Source organism: Halichoerus grypus, chromosome 12 (assembly GCF_964656455.1).
Source record: "Halichoerus grypus chromosome 12, mHalGry1.hap1.1, whole genome shotgun sequence".
Taxonomy (NCBI): Eukaryota; Metazoa; Chordata; class Mammalia; order Carnivora; family Phocidae; genus Halichoerus; species Halichoerus grypus.
Genome location: NC_135723.1, coordinates 44,438,039 through 44,457,709, shown reverse-complemented (window position 1 = coordinate 44,457,709; position 19,671 = coordinate 44,438,039). Strand labels below are relative to the sequence as shown.

General features: G+C 34.1%; 1 protein-coding gene across 10 annotated transcripts in view; it reads right to left on the bottom strand.

The window, feature by feature from the left end:
• The window catches only part of PHF14 (PHD finger protein 14), a 220,056-nt gene that overhangs the window by 133,650 nt on the left and 66,735 nt on the right, over positions 1-19,671 (bottom strand). For all 10 annotated transcript variants that reach the window (XR_004919219.2, XR_004919220.2, XR_004919221.2 and 7 more), the window contains 6 exons: positions 9,537-9,683; positions 8,614-8,884; positions 8,192-8,298; positions 6,971-7,066; positions 5,022-5,125; positions 2,781-2,912 (listed from right to left, as the gene is read on the bottom strand). Coding sequence is in view for 7 of the 10 variants with exons in the window: in XM_078059312.1 (XP_077915438.1) it covers positions 2,781-2,912; positions 5,022-5,125; positions 6,971-7,066; positions 8,192-8,298; positions 8,614-8,884; positions 9,537-9,683 (857 nt within the window). In the remaining 3 variants the exon portion in view is untranslated. The remainder of the gene's footprint in view (positions 1-2,780; positions 2,913-5,021; positions 5,126-6,970; positions 7,067-8,191; positions 8,299-8,613; positions 8,885-9,536; positions 9,684-19,671) is intronic.

The window sequence follows — 19,671 nt, the reverse complement described above, 5'->3', positions numbered from 1 at the left end:
CGGACCAAACAGAAAGCATCCAGATCTCAAACTAGTATCTCCCAAAAGCAGTGCTGATACTGGAAGAAAAAAAAAAAAAGCTGGACAGGAGGTGCTTAGAACAGTCTATCAAGCAGAACATGGTATTTGAGAAGGGAAGATTGCATAGTAATTTTAGCTAGCAATGAACATAAGGGGTATATAAGTAGAAAGGGTGTTACCAAGTACACATAGCATAAAGACAGCAAAAGGAGTAATTGGTGACATTCAGAAATGTGTACCAGTAGGTTCTGTATAAATTTAAGCCAATAATGGGCCCAATCATGAGATTAGGGTCCAGGAACCCTTTCCCTAAGACAAAAGGACCTTTCTAGGACCTCTTTTCCTAAGAAAAACACTAAGAAGAACTAAATGGAAACTAAGCAGAGGTTAGGCAGTAGTGTGCTAATCTAACACCTAATTCTCTATGGAAAAAGCCATTATTCGTAGCACTTCCCAATTTCCGCATTATGCATACTACTAACCATGGTCAATTTCAAAATACCAATATGGCATCAGAGAATGCAGAATGGGGAAAAGATGCATAGTAGCATACCATTACAGTTTTTCTACCATACATATATAATAGACTTAGGCAAAGAGTATAGGTAATAACAAAATATTTGGGAAGTGAAATTGCTTTAATATTTATTATCTTTAATATAACTTCAAAATTAAACTGAAAATGTTAAAAGCATAAAGTGCCTCTCCCAACTGAGATACACTAAAGAAAAATATAATTCCATAAAACTTACTCCAAAACATATACTCAATTAATTGCTAAGAAAAACTAAGTTAATTTCAGAGGCCAAAAGAAATTTGATCACTAAAAACAAGAAGATATTGAAGACTTCACTTTGCCACAATATTAGCTTCTTTTACTTTAAAACACTGTAACCAATACATAGGACCCTAAGTAGTTTTAGGTCTTTTTAGGACAGCTTTCTAAAACAGTCTAAGCAAGGCAGTGTATGTGAAGTTCTTTCAGAAACTTACATACTGGAAACCAGAGTTCTGCTGGCAGAGCAATATTAGAAAAGTTCATAACCTCATTTAAGGAGAGAACTGCGTATCTCCATGTCAAAGATCATGACTAAGTACCCTGGCCCCGGAGACTACCAAACTGGCTTTCAATTTAGAAACACCCATCTATGGGGCACCTGGTTGGCACAGTTTGTTGGGAGTCTGACTCTTGGTTTTGGCTCACTTTATGATCTCAGGGTCATGGGATTGAGCCCCACATCGTGCTCTGTGCTCAGTGGAGTTTGCTTAAAGACTTTCTCTCCCTCTACTCCTTCCCCCTGCCGTGTGCACGTTCTCTCTCTCTCAAATAAATAAATAAATCTTTTTTAAAAAGGCAAAAAAATACCCACCTAGGATGATTATTAACACTGCTGACATTCTAATAAGCTACAGCATTTTTTTAGTAAATTCTGGCTTCAAAAGCACATATATAAAATGTATATATAATATAATATATATATAATATATAATATATATACACACTCCATTATAATTGAAAAGGGCAGACTAGTAGGACTGTCTCAAGACAAACTGATAAAAGAACACTATGAGGGACGCCTGGGTGGCTCAATCGGTTAAGTGTCTGCCTTCAGCTCAGGTCATGATCCCAGGGTTCTGGGATCGAGTCCCACATCAGGCGGCTTGCTCAGTGGGGAGCCTGCTTTTCCTTCTGCCTGCCACTCCCCCTGCTTGTTCGCTCTCTCTCTCTGACAAATAAAAAAAAAAAAAAAAAAAAAAGAACACTATGAAAAACCAATCCTGTGAAAATGGTTAAAGAATGTAAGCTTCCTAATAAAATGAACAGAGACTGCTTTATGAGATAAAACAATGAGGTCAAAAAAACATGCTTAATGTGTTTGACAAACACGACTTTTCGTATAAGTTACCATTTAAGAACCTGGGGTTTACTCTTTTCTAAAAGTAGAAAGGTAATTTGCCTAAAAAGAACACAGGTTTATTCCAAAGTTTTCCGTGTTCTAAATTCTTCCTATATCGAATCAGCCTATTAAAACTTGAGCACTTGTCTCTCCCTTGGACTAAAATTAAGGAAAGGATAAAATTCATCATACATAAGCTTTTATCAAACATCTGTAGTAATGTAATATACCTAAGTTAATGAAAAAAAATTTAGAAACATGTCAAATGTTTCTAGATTTGCAAAGAATGGTTAAACATAAATATAACTAGCACAAATGAAAAATACCAAAAGTAATAAAAGGATGAATATGGAGGCAAATTCCTGATAAATTCATTCAATTTCAAAACAAAAATAAAGCATTTGAGAAATTCTTATAATAAAAGAGACTTAACACACGAGACAGAATTCATGCTTTAACCATTGCTAAGATACCGCAATAGCCTCAATTAACTAAAAATTCATTTCCCAAAAAAAACTATTACAGGTTTATTCATATATTATAATAAATATTTATGACTAAGGTGTTCTCACCACAAAAACGACAATGGAAATTATGCGAAGTGATGGATATGTTAATTAGCTTCATTATGGTGATTACTTCACAATGTATACATATGTCAAATCATTAAGTTGTAGATCTTAAATACATATAGTTTTTAATTGTCAATTATACTTCAACAAAGCTGGAAAAATATTTATAAAAAATTTAAAAAATGTGCTGAAAACTTTATTGTGAAGCCATACAATATAACACTTCATCTTACACTGCTGAAACAGAGCGAACCGGTTCTAACATTAAAATCTCTTTCATTTTACTTACCAATAACTGTTCTTGGTCTTTCTTGGCATCCTCGTAAGAGGAGGGTCCAGACATCCAAGGTGGTAATGGAGTTTACAGGTATCACACAATAAAAGAAGATGTTGATCATGGTTCTTCTTACAAATTCCACAACTTTGAATAAAGGCAGCAAATAAAGGATTAGAATAATAATTATCTCAGTGAAACAGCTATTCATAGCATATTTTTTAAATTTCAAAATCTCACCTTGATTAACTTAAAATTTCTGTTAAAATCAATTATCTTTTCATAACACATGCTTTTTTATAACATCAATTCTTATTAGTTCTAAATATTTTTGAGACTGTTGAAAAATAGCTGGATCTAATATAAATATTGCTCTAGAGTCAAACTTTTCAGAGAAAGGCATCTATAAGATAGTATTCTCAACATCATCACTATCTTAATTTTAATTATCACTTAAAACTCATTTAATATTAGCTTAATTTTTCTCTAGAAAAGTAACTACTGAACAAAAAATTTTTCCAATTTTCTACTACTCTAAAACTATAAAAGAAGTTAATTTACAAACAAAATTCAGTTTATTTTCTACCATTAATTACAAACATTTCAAAGAGTCTTGGAACATAAAAATAAGCTAAATTTATAAATAAGACTTTTCGAAATCTGACTTTAAGTCTTAAAAATATACCAAGTTTTTTTTTTTTTTTTTAAAGATTTTATTTATTTATTTGACAGAGAGAGACATAGTGAGAGAGGGAACACAAGCAGGGGGGAGTGGGAGAGGGAGAAGCAGGCTTCCCAGTGAGTGGGGAGCCCAATGCGGGGCTCGATCCCAGGACCCTGGAATCATGACCTGAGCCAAAGGCAGACACTTAACGACTGAGCCATCCAGGTGCCCCTACCAATTGGTATTTATTGCAAAGAATGGGGCGTTTTACTATTGGTGTTACTGTTACTTTGATTTTTGTTTGTTTTCAAGGAATCCAACTTCTCTTGTGAAAAAAGGCAACTTTACTCCTAGAGCACAAGCACCTCGACCTGAAAATCCAGGGTCTTTTTTGTATTGGGAACATAAAGAGTGAAGGAAAAGCTGAGAATCTATAAGAGCCATCCATCCATGTACAGAAACAACAATGATATTTGAATTTTTAAGTTATCCTAGAAAAAAAAAAGATCATATAAATGCAACTACAACTAGTACTTGGTCTCAATGTTGCTCAGAGTAAAAAAGGAAAATCACCTAAAATACATTCTGAAACAAATGACCTGTAGTGATAGGTCAGAAGCACTGTGATATGTGTGATGGTTCCAAACGAACCAACTTCGTTTAGAAAAGCTAGACTGAGAATGTGCTAGTCTTCATATTGCACACTAAAACACTACTGGGCTTTTCCTACATTTCAAGGAAGTCATTTGCTATTACCTACGGAGGGAGCCTCCAGCCAAGAATGGAAAGTAATTATGGAGATTGATATTGTTGTTATTCCTGCTATTTCTGAGAAAGGAAGAAGTTGTGGGGAGAATATTTATATATTTACATAAATATATATAGGTATGTATGTGAATATATACATTTGTATGTGTATATAACTTTCCCCACTTAATATGATCAGTTACATTAAAAAAGTAAGATCCTAACCTATTCATATATGGAAAGAAGTCTTGGCTATGTAAAATTACTATAAATGGTGACCACTATAAACTATTGAGACAAAAAAGTAAAAAACAAAAACACTTCTGTAAATAAATTACATCTGAGCACAGAAAAAAACAGATTCAAATCTAGAACTTACCTTCATTATCCACCACTGTACAAAGACAGTAATTCACTGTCTATGATACCTATCACTACCTAAAAACACATGAAAAGATCTAAAACTCATTAAAGTAAAATAAAATATAAATGCACATTTATATATCATTTTAATTATTTAAGAAAATAACCATCTACATTATTTAAAGTCACTTTCCAATTCCCCAAAGAGGACTGACTGTTCATTTCCATGGAACTTATGGACATACATCTCCACCTATTTAAAGGATATAAGTCACTTATCATTAAAAGAGGAGCAAAAATCTCTTCTGTCATTCAACCTAAAAAGCATCTTTGATGAAGATATTCACAAAATGAATTTCAAATGCATTTAACATAAATTCTAGTATGGACATAATTCATTCACAAATATTTGAAGCATCTTGTTATTAAAAGTTTGAGTTTAAAAAAACACAATATTAATCTGTTATCATTTTATTACTTGCCTATAAAGTACTGCAGGAAGAATAGATGTCTTTTGTGTGCCTCCTTCTTTTTTACTTGGTTTTCTCTCCTTGGGTGCTCGCAAAATTGCCGGTATGTTCAACTTCTATTGATTTGAACAAATGCAGTTTATTTTGTTTTAAAGAAAAAATATAAAGCAACATTCTCCTCTATTTGCCACTCAAGTCAACTAAATATGCTAGAATTGTGAAGGAGAAATGTTTTACCAGCTATTATACCAGCAAAAAGAATTAAAATGAGTTTCTGTCTCATAGTTACTTCCATTAGAAACCTATATTTACATACTTTCATCAATTTTCAGTGGAACACTAAAATATTATGAAAATTAAACTTCTACTTTGGCTTTAAAAAGTGAAAGACAAGGACAAGCATTTAAGAGCTTAAAAAAAAAACACACACAATACACTTGACAAAACGAATATTGAAGCAGTTTATTTTCCTCAACATCCCAGCTACACTGGTGCTCCATAGGTTAATTAGAAAAATTATCTTATTGGACCAAACTCTCCATAAAGTGAATGAGATTCTTTTTGGTTTTCTACTAATCTGTAGTATGCTGGCTTCTGAGACAGCAACCATCTATCAAAGTCATTTCTCAGTGGCCCGGTGGGCCGGCATCTGTTCAACCAACTGGAAAAAAGTGTCATGCAAGTGGTACAAATGATTTCTACTTCTGTGTATTTTACATTTGCACAAGGAAATGTGTGAACTTTTGTTAAAAAGTCATGTAATAAATGAAAACACCCTTTTATGGTAGATAATTTTTTACACTAAGTAGGAGATTCTTACGAGACGATCTTGCAAATCAATCCAAAAGATAATGCTAGCTTGGCAAATAAACTAATAATAGTCTTGTACTCAACATTAACTTCTCTAAATATAAAACACCATAATCTTCCAAAAATCCATCAACAACCTATCAATAGGAAGAAAGGCCAACTCTTCATAGGTGACTGCTCATTCTCACTTCTTAAATTATGTTATTCATTATAATATAAGCCACATACATCCTGTTCACAAAAAAAAGCATCTTCAAAGCTAGCATAGCACAATACATTTCAGTATGTATTACTTTCTAAACTACTAAGTCTACACGAATTGTATGATAAATTTGACCCTACGTAAACCTCCGAAATAAGTACAATGAAAAATCTCTCTTCTTTGATAAGCCTCCTTCACAAATAAGACTACTTTCATTGTAAAAGGACCACAATGAGTCTCCATCATCCTCTAAAATATAACTGAAATTATTCGAATGAATTAATTTATGTGTTATATACACAGTACTAAAAAAAAAAAAAAAAAAAAAAAAAAACATTCAAAGAAATCTATTTGGCAATGATTCTTCTTTTCAACACCAAGAACTTTAACCGGGTAAAAATGCTCAAGGATAAAGTAATTTTTGTCATTACCACAGTGATATCTACTGAAGGTGAAAAACTACACTTTAACATTAAAGTTTCAAAACCCATCTCTTACACAGCTCAAAACCAAATCAACACAAAAACGAATCTCTCTAGTTTGCTTTTTAAATTTTACATCTAAAGAAAAAGAAAACTAAATATAACAGAAGAAGAGGATAGAAAAAAAAATGTGGCAAGGAATCTAACTGCTAAATTAGAGATTAGAATTATTTGATAGGAGTAATTCATGCTTCAAATCTTAGTTTCATCACAAATGACAGATCAGTTAGAACCAATGAAAAAATTTTGCAAACAAGAGAGCTGTTAAAACAACCAAATTAGGCTACAGGTTCTCAGTAGGCAGTTTTCAATGCTCAAGATGTATTTCAGGCATTATCATTACCCCAGAGGATTAGTTGCCCCTAATCAAACAGAATTTTTTAGTTAGGAAAATTGTATCAGAAATCTGATCTTTGAAAATAATATAGAGAGTAAGAATAGGAGATAGCAATTGGAAAGAAACTAACCTGCCCTGTGATTCTGCCTAGTAAGGCCCAAATTCCTTGCCCTTCGCTTCGAAGTTTTCCATTCAGGTTCTGTAGTTCTTCTAAAGATTCACAGAGCTACAATGTAAATAATCCAAATCAGTAAACCATTAAAATACATAGTAAAACATGGGAAAATTTAAATAATTTATCAACAAATGTCCAAGAGTATCTGTATTGATAGTCCATATTTTTAACATATTTTGTCATGATACCCTGAGAGGAGGCTATCCAGTTATTGAATAAGCAGCACCAATAAGATATAAGCATTTTGTTTCATGTTAGCATTTTTACTGATGATATCTATATTTATCATTCCATTATAGTTTTCTACATAACTTCAAACACATTCTGCTAATTAATCCTTGAGTTTTTAAAGATGCATTTCAACCATTTTCTCAATGACAAAACTAAGGATCATAGGGTTTCTGTGACTTGACCAAGATCATAGAACTAGCAAGAATCCCCAGGTCTTCTGAATATAATCCCAGTACTCTTTTCTTTCACTACAGTGTGGCTGATATTGGAAACGTACCTCTTACTAATTTTTTATCACTTAAAATGTTATCTAACAATAAGTCAGTATCGGCCTTATATGCTCGTGTTACTTATTACCTAACATTTTAGCCACATCTTGCTTTTATAGGGTATTTGTTTTGATCTCCATCATCATTACAATGAAGATGCAGAATGGAAATTTAAATTGGGAGGTATTTTTCTTAAATCAAAAGTAACATTGCAAAATAATTCAAGATAAAAACAGTAATTTAAAGCAAGTTTCTAAGTTTTCTACAAACTTAGAGAAGTTCTATAGTACACTAGTTAGGAACAAGGAATGGAGTCAGACTGGCCTCAAACCCCAACTCTATGACTTGACTACCTACGTTGAGTCTGGGCAAGTAACTTCACCTCCTTAGATTCAGTTTTTGCCTCTAAAAATGGGAGCCATAATTATAGCTCACATTATAAAACTGAAGTGAAAATTGTATGAGTTAATATATGTAACATGCCCAAATTGTACCTAGCACATAGAAAGTACTTAGTTTTATGAATGATAATGAAGACAGTAAGAATAGGAAGTGTAGAGAAGGGCCTAAACACTTCATAAGAATTTCAAAATGAGACATAAATAGAAAATCTCTAAAGTAACAAATGACATCATCCATAGGTCTATGATATTATGTTGTTTTGTAACCAACTTACCTTATTATATTCCACATGGAGCTTTTCCTGTTCATTCTCTAATTTATCCTTTATATTCTTTTGTTCAGCCATATTTTCCTGAATTTGAATCATGCGCATATTTCTCTCTATTTAAATTAAATATCCAATTTTACTTTAGTAGAAAATAAAAGCTGATTTACAAAACACACAAAGGAAGAAGCTAGCCATAAAGATGATCACATGGATAATCTTACATTGTTTACAACACTTTTAACCCTATTCACAAATACAGGAACTCAGCATTTTTATAACAACCCACAACTTACTAGGAAAATAAACATGATTTTTCCTTAATATATTTAGCATGGCTAATAAATTTCTAAAAATTGACAGTATAACAAATATTTTCAATAGCAAATTGTTCTCATTGACAATGTGCATATATTAGTGTCTATACTGACCAAAGTAATAATTCACAAAATCAGCAGTGAGAGCAGGTTGCTTATGCTTTCTCCTTCCATCCACACTAGAACTAGTATCTGAATTGTCCACTGGAAAGATATCTGTACTGATCCCCATTAGCTCTGCTTTCCGCATCAGCTTACGAATGGCTGAAGCACTGCTAGTGAGTGGTCTGGGCAATTTTTCCCTTGGAACCCAGGCCTGGGGTCTGGTAGATCGAGCTAGTTCTGCTTTGGCACGATACTGCTGAAGCCGGGCATTGATCCTTGCCTATAAAAGAAATGCATACAAATTTTAAAAGATACTAAAATGTAACATATTCCCTATGATTTCTACTTGCATGCTTAGAGAAAGTAAAGATAACCAGAATTTCCTATATCAAGGCAAGTTATATCTATCCACAGTTATTAAGATATACTATATTATTCTTGGGTTACAATAAAGTAGGTCTACTCCTAGTTACTATTCTATGTCCTAATCTGTGATCAGAGTTGTCAGAAACTAATTTGATTAAACTGAAATTTCTCTTCTCAGTAACTCCAAGTCTCTATAAATTCATCTTAATTTACCTAGAAATACATTTTAAAAGATGGGCAAACTGATCAGATCCTTTACATAAACAAACAATGGAATAGACTGAAAAAAAGATACGTCCAATATATTGCACTGACAGAATAATTTCCTCTAAGCCACATTTTTCAATGTATTTGGAAATATGCTTCATAAAAGGCTGCTCTGTTGACTAGATGAGGGATACTCCTCAGCTACAAACTACACTCACCATTTACCTTAATTACAATCCACTTCCTAGGTAACTAACATTTCATAACTTTACTTCACATGTCATTAGCACACACACACACAAGATCTGAAATGCATAACCTTGAAAGAAAAAACATGACTTTTGGCATGAATCCCATACCTGTGCTTCCGGTGACAGTTGCTTCTCCCTCTCTTGCAAAGACATTTTACAATAGGATTGTAGAGCCAAGTAGTTTTTTCTCTTCCATTTTCTGTCTAACCTATCTGCATGCTGCTTACAATAAGCAAAAAATGGATCTGCTATATCCTATACCAAAAAACAGAAGGGGGGGAGTGAACATTTTTACTACAAAGGGTCATAAACAACCTAACACAAGAGATAATATTTCCTTTTTGAAGAATCTCCTACAGTGTTGATATTTCTAAAATAAATTACAAAAGTAATTTTTACCCATAATGATAAAAATTGCTACTTTTGAAACTTAATCTTGTATATCAACCTCAAATTAACAACCACTTTTTTCTTTAAAGGGCCTTGTAGAGAAATCAAATCTTATGTATTGTACCTTGTGTACCTAAAAAATAATCACTGTTTAAAACAAATAGGATTTTAATAATCTTAGGTAGAGGCCATTATTAAATATTAAAGTTATGCATACACAGATTAATATTATAAGACAATATATCCAGAAAATACAAGACTAGCCAAAACAGATAAGTGGAGCATTTTTAACTGGCTAGCAATGAATGCATAGACATATTCCACCCAGGACAACTGAACACGTTAAGTATCACCATTAACTCTTTATATAACTGTAAAACCTCAAATGGAAAACAGAGGTCTCTCACACCCATCTCTCATGATACTAACCTAATGGGTTACTCTTTTTATTCATAAGGAGTAGGGTAGGTAGGTAGATAGGTAGGTAGGTAGGTAGGTAGGTAGGAAGGTAGGAAGGTAGGAAAGGAAGGAAGGAAGGAAGGAAGGAAGGAAGGAAGGAAAGAAGGAAGGAAGGAAGGAAGGAAGGAAGGAAGGAAAGGAGGGAGGGAAAAGTAAAAAGAAAAGAAGAGAAGAGAAGAGAAAAAAGAAAAGAAATTTACTCTATCAAAAAAATAATTTGTAAATAGCCAAAACATGTAAACTGCATTGTAACTGCCAGCAAAATAACAGCGAGTTCATTCTTTAGATCTGTCCTAAGGAGGAGAAATACAGATAAGCTCTCCATATAGTTTTTATATAAGTTATGTTAAAAGGGTGTCTTAGAGTAAGGTGGGGTTTTACAACCCAAAGAGAAATGATGACACTAAAAAAGCAGCAAATGAAAAAGAACAGAAAGGGACATAATAATAATAATAATAACAACAACAACAATAAATTTAAGGTATCCTTTTTTTTTTTTTTTTTAAAGATTTTATTTATTTATTTGAGAGAGGATGAGAGGAGAGAGAGAGCACATGAGAGGGGGGAGGGTCAGAGGGAGAAGCAGACTCCCCGCTGAGCAGGGAGCCCGATGCGGGACTCGATCCCGGGACTCCAGGATCATGACCTGAGCCGAAGACACTCGCTTAACCAACTGAGCCACCCAGGCGCCCAAAGTATCCTTAAAATAAAAAAAAGTACATGATTTAATTCTGTAGTGTGATATCCACAGATGTCACAATATAGCACTGTGGATAACATCACAGAATTTGGAAACACAAAAGCCTGCAAATCTTCGGTCAGCTCCAAAATTTATGGGTTTTACAGCTTCAAACAAGTTGCTACACATCTCTGGGTCTCTTAACTTATTTGTAAAATAGATTTAATAATAACTACTTCGTATAGTTATAAAAGTAAAGAAACAAAAAGGTAGGTAGGAGATTGTTAACACACACACACATACGCACACAGCTGCTTTCTCATGAAATGTTCTAAATCTTGGTGACAGATGATGATAAATGAAAATAAAGATTATATTGAACCTCAGCCAAAATGGCCAGATCTAGAGAAGTATTTTATTGTTTTAAAGTAGGTAAGGTTGAAACTGAGTTATCAGAAGTAGGATTCATGCTTACATAGGTGAATTAAACCTTAGGGCCAAGACACCGAATTAGGAAAAAGACCAGTCATCTCTGGTCTAAAAGATAGCTGAAAAGGAACAAGTAACCCAGGTAATTTTTTAAATTAATTAATTTGGGATTGGAGGACAATAAACCTAATTCTAAGGCCAGAATGACCAAGGAATTAATGTTGCTCAGAGAATGAACAGATATACCAAGCAAGTAACTATGACAGAAATCACTGTCTTCCACTATCTATTCTCCCCATCTTCCCCTTAATAGAACCCTCTGAGTTTTTACTGAGTAAATGGTTACCCTGCCAGAAACTCTCTGCTTCAGCCTCCTTGCATTTAGATATGGGCATGTGGTAAGTTCTGGAAAATGAGAGGGGTGAAAATTCCAGACTATGCCCTTGAAAGGGAACTGCCTACTCTTAATCTTCTCTTTCCTCCTTCCAATGGGTGGAACCCAAAGTAGAGATAAACCATCTCTGACGTGTAAGAAAGTAAAACAGACTAAAGGAAGATGAGACGACAATAAAAGCACCTAATCCCTAGAACCAGACTCCCCTGAATATCAAATCAGTCTAGAATCTTGTATTAGAGCTAATTCAACTTCTTCGTTCTTTAAACCACTAATTATTTGGGTTTTTTAAACCAGTTGAAATAGTGTCCTGATTAATGTATTGGTTAACTTGGAATATCCTTTCAAACTGCTTAGAGAAATGGAACTTTCAAGAAAGTTTCCCAATGGAAAAGGGAAAGATAAAAACATTTATCTGAATGTCTACTATGTGCCAGGCACAGGTGCCTTTTAACATACTATCTCATTTATTCTGTATCACTACCACTTGAGATAAGTTATTATTTTAGTATCAATTTTATGGATAGAAAACTGAAAATGAGAGAGGTTAAGTTGCTGACCCAAGATCTGTGGCTAATAAGTAAGATCTCTTTTTTAACCACTACCTGACTGATTAGATGCACTTAAGGAGCTCTCTAAATAGAGATGAGTGAAGCCCAACTCTGGGAGATTCTGATTCAGTAAGTCTAAGGCAAAGGTTTTAAATAAGAATGCTTTGAGAAACAGTACCAATAAACATAAATGAGTAAAGGAGGCTTGAAAGAAGCTATAAAATTATAAGACAAAAGTAAATGATGTTGGGGGGAAAGGGGAAAATAATGAGGATATGAGAACTGTAGGGCTTGTGGCAAACTGGAATGTCCCACTTATAAAAGCATTCATACTCAAGATTTTATAACACCTCCCATCAAACAAAATCTATCCACAGGTCAAATTTAGTCTGTGGGCCTCTGGATTGCATGATTTGGTCTAAAATCTTTAAAAAAAAATTTTTTTTTTTTTAACAAAGCTCCTTAAGTTTAAAAACAGTGTATTTTTAAGAAAGTAAAAGATGCTTTATTGGTATCTTGATAATAAAACTGAAGTATGTATTGAAACCAGAAAAGTGTAAATACTACAATAAGTTAGGAGCGTATTTGTCTTCCAGTTATAACACCATCAATGCTCTTGTCTACCACACCTCAACCACCTAATTGCCATGACTGTAACTACATTCTGCATTCTCTCCAAAATTTAATGCCTAAAATATCATTCTCTGAGCATCACCTTTTATCTGTCCTGGTCACTCCATCTGAGACCCAAGTTTCTAACACATTTGGATCTTCAATGTACTGACTTTCTACCTCCTGACTGCCTACAGCCCATGCACATCAAATGATTGCCCGCTTTACCTGACTATTCCATCAGTTAATTACTCTTTTGCATGGAGCAGTGACTCTTTCTTGTCCTCATCTAGTTTCACTTAACAAAACCTGAAGCACAGGTAACTCCAATTCTCCCCCGTACTTTGCACTTGTACCTGAGCAGCTGAACACATTCTCAAATTAATTTATTCTCCATTTTCATAGATAACTATTGAATAACTTCATCTCTCCCCTAGATCTTTAATAGCTCCTCCTTATTCCTGACTTGCAGATGCTGACCTTGTTTCTTTTTTCACTGGAGAGGGTTGGGAAGGGAGGAAAAAAGCAACAAAATGACAACTTCCATATCCTCCAATCACCACATACATCAATGTATCTGCACCCATATCCATATCCTCTGCCTGATCTTCTGTTACTATGGATAAACTGACCATTGTTCTTGTTTAAGATTAACTTTCTTTCCTCTAGCAATTCAACTTCTCTCCTGCATTTTTTCTCTCTACTGGATCACTCCCTTCAGCATATTTGAGCATACAGCATACAAAACATACTGTAATTATCTTTTTTAAAGCTTTAAAGATCTTCTTTGGGCTCCCATATGCTGTTCAACTTCTAAACTCCTCTTTAAAGTAAAATTCTAAAGGCCTGTCCATATTAGCTATCTTTAATTCTATTCCACTCCCAAGTTTTCATGACTACTACCAACCACTTTCACCCTTCCCTCCTATGGTCTCAGCACAATTGGTGGTCCTTTTAGACATTAGTTGGTTCACATGTACTCTATGAAAAACTCTTAGGGCTTTCCATCTCACAGTAAAAATCCGAAGTCCTGGGCACCTGGGTGGCTCAGTCAGTTAAACATCTGCCTTTGGCTCAGGTGGTTCTGGGATCGAGTCCCATGTCGGGCTCCCTACTCAGTAGGGAATCTGCTTCTCCCTCTCCCTCTGCCCCTCCGCCCTGCTCATGCTCTCTAATAAATAATAATAAAAACAAAAACAAAAAAACCCTGCTACCATTAAAAAAAAAAACTCCAAAGTCCTTCCCATGTTCTTCCAAGTCCTACATGATATTCTATGACCGCCTTCCTTCCCTCTTACCAACCCTAGTCCCTAACTCTGTACCGGCCTCACCAGTCTCCTTATTGGTCCTCAAACAAAGCATGTTCCTATCTCAGTCTCTGCACATTCTGTTCCCTCTGCCTGTAATGCTCTCCTCTCAAATAAATATATGTTCCCTACCACCTTCCTTACATATTTTCATAAAATCTCACCAGCATTACCCTACCTCCCTTACTCTCTAAATACTTTGCCTTGCTTTGTATTTTTTCACAGTACTTATCACAATGTTGTTGTTTTTTTTTGTTTTTTTTTTTGCTGTCCTCTCCCCACCTGCCACTCAAATGTAAGCCACCTTAAAGAACATATGTTTTGTCTGTTTTCTTCAATGCCATCTGTATAGGGTCTGTAACAATGCCTAATACCAGTAGGTCAATATATCTGCTGAACAAATATACTGAATAAATGAGAATAAAACACATTAATTTGTAATCCTTAAATAGCTAAATGTAAAATATAGATAAGGTAAAAAAAAAAAAAAAAACAGTAAGTCCTTATAGATAAGATTAAAAAAAAAAAAAATAGAAGTTTCTGATTCTTCCAGGGAAATTTTTTTTTTTAAGTGTTTGTTTTCTTTTTTTTTTTAAATTTTTTATTTTATTTTTTTATTTTTTATTGTTATGTTAATCCCCATACATTACATCATTAGTTTTAGATATAGTGTTCCATGATTCATTGTTTGTGCATAACACCCAGTGCTCCATGCAGAACGTGCCCTCTTTAATACCCATCACTGGGTTAACCCATCCCCCACCCCTTCCCCTCTAAAACCCTCAGTTTGTTTTTCAGAGTCCATTGTCTCTCATGGTTCTTCTCCCCCTCCGATTTCCCCCCCTTCATTCTTCCCCTCCTGCTACATTCTTCTTCTTCTTTTTTTCTTTCTTAACATATATTGCATTATTTGTTTCAGAGGTACAGATCTGAAATTCAACAGTCTTGCACAATTCACAGCGCTTGGGAAATTGCTTTCTGTATTTATATTACTTCTTGTCCATACTAGACACTTGTGACATCTTTTAATATCATCCTGTATGGTTGTTTAACATTTCACTGTGTTTATTGTTTATCCCCCACGTAGGTGAATACTGTGCCTTAAAGCTATTTTCATGCTCCCTGACAGACTTCTCCACCCCAGTACCTAGCTTACTGTCTTGCACATATGCATAGGCCCTCAATCATGATTGACTGACTTCACTGAGTGCTACAAAGTTACTTTTGAATATACATTTCACTGCTAAGTAATACATAGGTCACCTCTTCACATAACTGGGTTTTAGAACATGAATTCAATAAGGACTATATATTCATATTCCACAAATGCTTGCTTAGTTCTATTTTCTGTCAACTATTTGACATAAGATAATGGGAAAATCTACTGGAGTGAAAATGAGAAAATTTTTCATTTTTAATAAGAAGAGAACCTTTGTTCTCTTCTTTTGAATTCTAAAATGAAGTGCTTAGGATCATTCCAACAATATTGAGACCAACAAGCTTAACAACAACAACAAAAAAGGAAACCATAAAGATGTTGATGGGATAGAAGGATAAAAGAGACTGGATTATTAAGCCACTAAAAAAACCCCAGAACTACTTATGTTTATACCTCCTGTCATATGAGATAGTTAATACATTATTATTAGGCCACTGCAGGTAAATGTTCTATTACTTGCTGCTAAAAGCCTAGGTAAGATGCAACATCAAGAAGATGAACAGCCAAAACATATCTTAAAGGCCCCATGCATATTGGTATTAGACTACAAATGTGGCTCTGAAATTTCCAGAAAATTAAAGGAGTTAATACATAATTCATTATATTTATAAGATAAAACCCAAACCAGTTAATAAGCTAACACAAAGCTGGAGGCATCATGTATCCTGATTTTAAACTGTATTACAAAGCTATAGTAATTAAAACTAGTAACAGATTGACATAAAAACAGACATACAGATCAATGGAACAGAATAAAGAGCCCAGAGGTGCCTGGGTGGCTCAGTCGGTTAAGCGTCTGCCTTTGGTTCAGGTCATGATCCCAGGGCCCTGGGATATAGCCCCACATCAGGCTCCCTGCTCAGCGGAGAGCCTGCTTCTCCCTCTCCCTCTGCCCACTGCTCTGCCTACTTGTGCTCTCTCTGTGACAAATAAATAAATAAAATCTTAAAAAAAAAAAAAAAAGAATAAAGAGCCCAGAAATAAGCCCATGCACGTATGGTCAATTAGTTTATAACAAAGGAGCCAAGAATATACAATGGGAAAGGACAGTCTCTTCAGTAAATGATGTGAAAACTGGATAGCCACACACAAAGGAATGAAACCTGATCACTATCTTACACAATGGATTAAAGACTTGAACATAAGACTTGAAACCATAAAATTAGAAAAAAAAAAAAAATAGGCAGAAAACTGCCTGACAAAGGTTTTGGTGATTTTTTTCTAATCTGACAGGAAAAGCAAAAGCAACAAAAGCAAAATAAATAGTGGGACTACATTATACTAAAAAGACTGCACAACAAAGGAAACCATGAACAAAATGAAAAGGAATCTACCGAATGGGAGAAGATATTTGTGAATCATGTATCTGATAAGGGGCTAATATCCAAAATACGTAAACAGCTCATATAAATCAACAGCAAAACAAAACAAAATTCAAACAATCTGATTAAAAAATGGGCAGAATATACGAATATTTTTCCAAAGAAGACATACAGATGGCCAACCAGTATATGGAAGACACACAGCATCATTAATCACCAGGAAAATGCAAATCAAAACCACACGACCTATCACCTCAATCTGTTGGAATGGCTACTATCAAAAAGATAAGAAATAACAAGTGCTGGTGAGGATGTGGAGAAAAGGGAACTTCTGTGCACTGTTGGGAATGTAAATTGGTGCAGCCACTATAGAAAATAGTATGGAGGTTCCTCAAAAAATTAAAAGTAGAACTACCATTTATCCAGCAATTCCACTTCTGGGTATTTATGCAAAGCAAATGAAAACACTAACTCAAAAAGATATATACAACCTCATGTTCACTGCAGCATTATTTACAATAAACAAGATATGGGAACCTAAGTGTCCAACAATGGATGAATGGATAAAGAAATTGTGATATATGTTATACAATCATAAAAAATGAAATTTGCCATTTGCGACAATATGGATAGACTCAAAGGCATCATGATAAGTCAAATAAGACAGAAAGACAAATACTGTATGATCCCTCTTAAGTGTAGAATCTTTAAACAAACGAACCAAAACACACACACACACAGAAAAGAACAAGCTCATAGAGAGAACAAACCAGTGGTTGCCAGAGGAAGAGAGGGGAGAAGAGAAATGGGGTGAAGGGGGTCAAAAGATAAAAACAAACAAAATCACAACAAAAAAACCCAAATAAGTTCATAAGCAAACTCGCAATTATACCTAGTATTAAGAACTAAGAAAAAGAACACTATGTACTAAAAAATTGGCTCATCAATATTCCCAGGTTAATACAAAAGAAAAAAATCAGTAAGACAACATTTAACAATAAAAAATGTAACATCAAAATGTAAAAAGCATGTATCAGCAAAAGGAATAATCATAAGGATCAAAATAATTTTGTCCAGGTTTGTGTCTAATAATAAAGCTTATATAGACTATTTAGAGGAACTGATACTTCTGCATATACCCCAAATAAATCATACTTCTTACAGTTAAACTTCAAATAAAGGTTTAAATAAGATTACCTTAGAAAAGTAACAAAGTGAAAGTGATCTATCTGCTAACATGTGCTTTAACAGTTCCCTGAGCTGGGATGGCAGGAAACATCATCTCATGTAAACCAAAGAGATAAAGAGACACATGTATGAATAAACAGTTATTCCAATACCACAAAAAAGTATGCCAAAGGTATACCCCCAGGCAATGCCTTTATATAAATAGGAAATCAAAACAAATAAATGGGAAAGGAAATGTGCAAAATACAACACAAAATGATGATTTGAAAACTAATTTTACCCTAGAATTATTTTTTTAATAAAATCTTACCCAAAAAAGCCAATAATGCTAAAGAGCTGATCAAACAAAAGCTGACTGATAGAAAGGACCGCTCCCTCAACTGGTATTCTAATGACTGAAGACACGGTGAAAAATAAAGAGAAAACAAAAAAACCCTCTCCTCATAAATCCATGTTCTAATAAAGGTGAGAGACAATAAACAAGATAAATAAAGATCAATATATTAGACAGTGGTTAGGTATTAAAAAGATGGGGGGGTGGAAATAGCAGGAAAGGGGATTAGAAAGTATCATGGAGGGAAAGTGTTACAACGTTAGACAGGGTGACCAGGAAAGTCCACAGTGAGAAGGAGACATGGAGTGAAGATTTAAAAAAAAGTGAGGGAATGAGCCATGAGGGCATACGTGAGGGAAGGGCAGCCCATGCAAAGAAACAGGTACAGAGGCCCAGAGTAGGAGCTTACCCAACACATTCATTACAGAAGCAAGGAAAAGGCCAGGGAGATTTAATGAGGGGAAGTGATGAGGTCAGAAAGGTAATGTGAACCCAGATCACACAGAGCTTTATAATCATTGTAAAAAAAAAAAAAACAAAACTGGCCTCTAGTGTGAATCCAACGGAAAGCCACTGAAGGGGTTTTGAGCAGATGAGTGACCAGATCTGACTTATATCTTAATGGGACAGTATTAGTTGTTACTGAAAAGGTCCTCTGTTCTCTAGAAAAGGATTGGTAGACTATGACTCGAGAGTCCAATGTGGGCCCACCTTGTTTTGGAAATAGTTTTATTTGAACACAGCCATAGCTATTCATTTACATATTGTCTAAGACAGTTTTCACAATCAATGGCAAAGTTAAATAGTTGTGACACAAACAATAGGCCCAAAAAGCCTAAAATATTTACTATCTGGCTCTTCAGAGAAAAAAAAAACTGCCACCCTCTGTCCTTAAAAAGGCAAAGAAAAGCAGGGAAAGAGTTAGGATGTTATTAATCCAGGTGACAAAGGATTACTGAGACTAGGATAGCAGCAATGAATTTGTTAAGAAGCAGACATATTCTAGACATATTCTAAAGATACAGCCTTACTATATATATATATATATATATATATAAACACTAAATAGCCTTACTATATTTATATATATATATATATATAAACACTAAATACTTTTTAAAATAAAAATGTAGCCTTACTATATTTATATAGTAAGTACTTTTTAAAATAAAAATTGTAATTGTAAAAAATGATTATAGCCTTACTATATATATATATATATATATAAACACTAAATACTTTTTAAAATAAAAATGTAAGTTACCAAATGCCTAACAGCCACATAAAGGTATTGCTGAAGATCTCATATAAAATGTCTAGTTTTAAGCAATGTAATTTGATGAATTCATGAAAAATTAT